The following is a 2,500-nucleotide window of genomic DNA, read 5'->3' on the forward strand; positions in this document are numbered from 1 at the left end:
ATGTATGTCAAACGATTAACAGCGATTAATCGCATCCAAAATAAAAGTATGTTTATATAACATGCACTGAGTATAATTACACATATTTAAGAAATATTTGCATGATTTTCCCACACAAAAGATCTTCATTTGCTCCACAGAAGGCGAAATGTCATAACTAAGAGTAAATGAAGATCTGGTGAACTAAACTATTGCTTTAAGGCCCATCTCTGCGTTGTTCCAACAAAAAAGGAACAAAGATATACGCGAATACGCGTATTCGAGTCGAGTATTAATCAGCTGAAAATGCCTACATGTTTAATTAGCGTTAGAGCACTGAAGGTGTGTGTGGGCTCCTATTGGAAACATTGGCGTTCTTCTTCTTCTGCTCTTGAGTCAATGGCCGCCCAAAGAACCGCTTGCAGGAGAGTTATGGCACACAGATAGAGGACAGTCTGAAATGGCATCACAGCAAATTTGGAGTCTCTAACTCAATCCCTCTAGCGCCACCATCTGTCCGAAGTTTATAACTTTTAGTAACTTCTGATTCCGTGGCTCAAGGCGATTCGTTTGGCGTCATTCGGTAGTGCCAATTTTTCAGCCAAAAAAACTACACAAATTTAACCAGATCATCTACATGCTGTGTTTCAGCGCAGCGCCATCTACTGGTGAGGAGATGCGAAAAATATGCCCAAAAAACACAAAAAGTGGTCTTGTTAGATTTGGGGCAACATGATATCCAATTTTTCTATAGCGGCCATTTTGACTAATGCTGAACTAACCCCACAGAGAAGCAGAGAACGCTTCAGTTTACAGCTCAGATACTGGATCTATCTATCCATCATCCATCCATCCATCTGTCTATCATCCATCTATTCATCCATCCATCTATCTATCTTTCCATCATCCATCTGTGTATCATCCATCTAGTTAAATGCTGTATTTTTTCATTCGGTAGTGCCAGTTTTTCAGCCAAAAAAAACTACAAAATATACTATTCATCATTTGCGAAAATAGCCATAAGGCTGTATCTCCTCAACGCTTTATCATATTCTGACATGTCTATCATGTTCAACGTGTCTTTCCATTGACTTAACATTGAAATCACTCGCTCCTGATGCTCTATTCACGTTTGGTGTGAACGCAGCATGTGAATAGAGCGTCAAAATCGCAAAATCTAGTTGGACGCTTGAACATTGAATCCTTTCGCGCGTGAATTGTGAATTGGACGCGTGTATAAATAGAGCGTTTGAAGCAAAATAGGCGCGTGTTCAAGACCCTCCAGGAGAAATATGTCACCAAATAAAATCACTCGCACGGATCGCGCAAGGCGGTCGATTCGCGTCATTCGCACAAACTGGACGCGCGATTGAGGCGGAATCACGTCCATCGCGCCGCGCAAAATGTGTCTATCGTGCCGCAGGACCTCCAGACACACGTCAACCTGTCTTTACATTGACTTAACATTGTAATCACTGGTGTGAACGCATCACGCGAAAAAAGCGTCAAAATCGCGTCTAGCCGGACGCTTGAACAGTTTGAATCCATTCGTGCGTCCACAGTGAATTGGACACGCATATAAATTGAGCGTTTGAAGCTAAATAGGCGCGCGTTCAAGGCGCTCCAGGAGAAATATCTCATAAAACACCAAATAAAATCACTCGCGCGTATCGCGCAAGAAGGTCGATTCGCATCATTTTCGTGAACTGGACGCGCGAATGAGGCAGAATCGCGCCGCAGGACCTCCAGACGTGCGTCAACGCGTCTTTCCATTGACTTAACATTGAAATCACTCTCTCCAGATGCTCTATTCACGTTCGGTGTGAACGCAGCATCACAAACAGAGCGAAATGAAGTGGCCATTTCTACTGGGCATGTCCACATGTAGCACAGCTGTTCATAGTTTCTGAAAGCAGATGTGTAGACTCGTTTGCGTGATGTTTGCGTGATGTTTGTGTGTTTCCTGTGATGTTTGCGTGATGTTTGTGTGTTTCCTGTGATGTTTGCGTGATGTTTGCGTGTTTCCCGTGATGTTTGCGTGATGTTTGCGTGTTTCCCGTGATGTTTGCGTGATGTTTGCGTGTTTCCCGTGATGTTTGCGTGATGTTTGCGTGATGTTTGCGTGTTTCCCGTGATGTTTGCGTGATGTTTGCGTGATGTTTGCGTGATGTTTGCGTGTTTCCCGTGATGTTTGCGTGATGTTTGTGTGATGTTTGCGTGATGTTTGCGTGATGTTTGTGTGATGTTTGCGTGATGTTTGCGTGTTTCCCGTGATGTTTGTGTGATGTTTGCGTGATGTTTGCGTGTTTCCCGTGATCCTGACCGCTCTTGTGTTCTCTTTGCAGCACCCATACCCCTCAGAAGAACAGAAAAAGCAGCTGGCTCAAGACACAGGCCTCACCATCTTACAAGTAAACAACTGGTGAGTCGAGTCCCTCTTCCTCTCTTTCCGCAGCGCTGGCCATCTGATCATGTCCTCTGCCTCTGAAGCATGAAGGGGAAGGGACAGCGCTGCGCCTCC

The 2,500-nt window shown here is 44.5% G+C and overlaps 1 protein-coding gene across 4 annotated transcripts in view; it reads left to right on the plus strand.

Moving 5' to 3' along the window:
- meis2a (Meis homeobox 2a) overlaps positions 1-2,500 on the plus strand; it is a 79,483-nt gene that overhangs the window by 51,384 nt on the left and 25,599 nt on the right. For all 4 annotated transcript variants that reach the window (XM_079833267.1, XM_079833269.1, XM_079833270.1 and 1 more), the window contains exon 9: positions 2,325-2,401. In XM_079833267.1, coding sequence (XP_079689393.1) covers positions 2,325-2,401 — 77 coding nt within the window. The remainder of the gene's footprint in view (positions 1-2,324; positions 2,402-2,500) is intronic.

The sequence above is a fragment of the Gobio gobio genome (genome assembly GCF_949357685.1).
Source record: "Gobio gobio genome assembly, chromosome: 13".
NCBI classification, from domain to species: Eukaryota; Metazoa; Chordata; class Actinopteri; order Cypriniformes; family Gobionidae; genus Gobio; species Gobio gobio.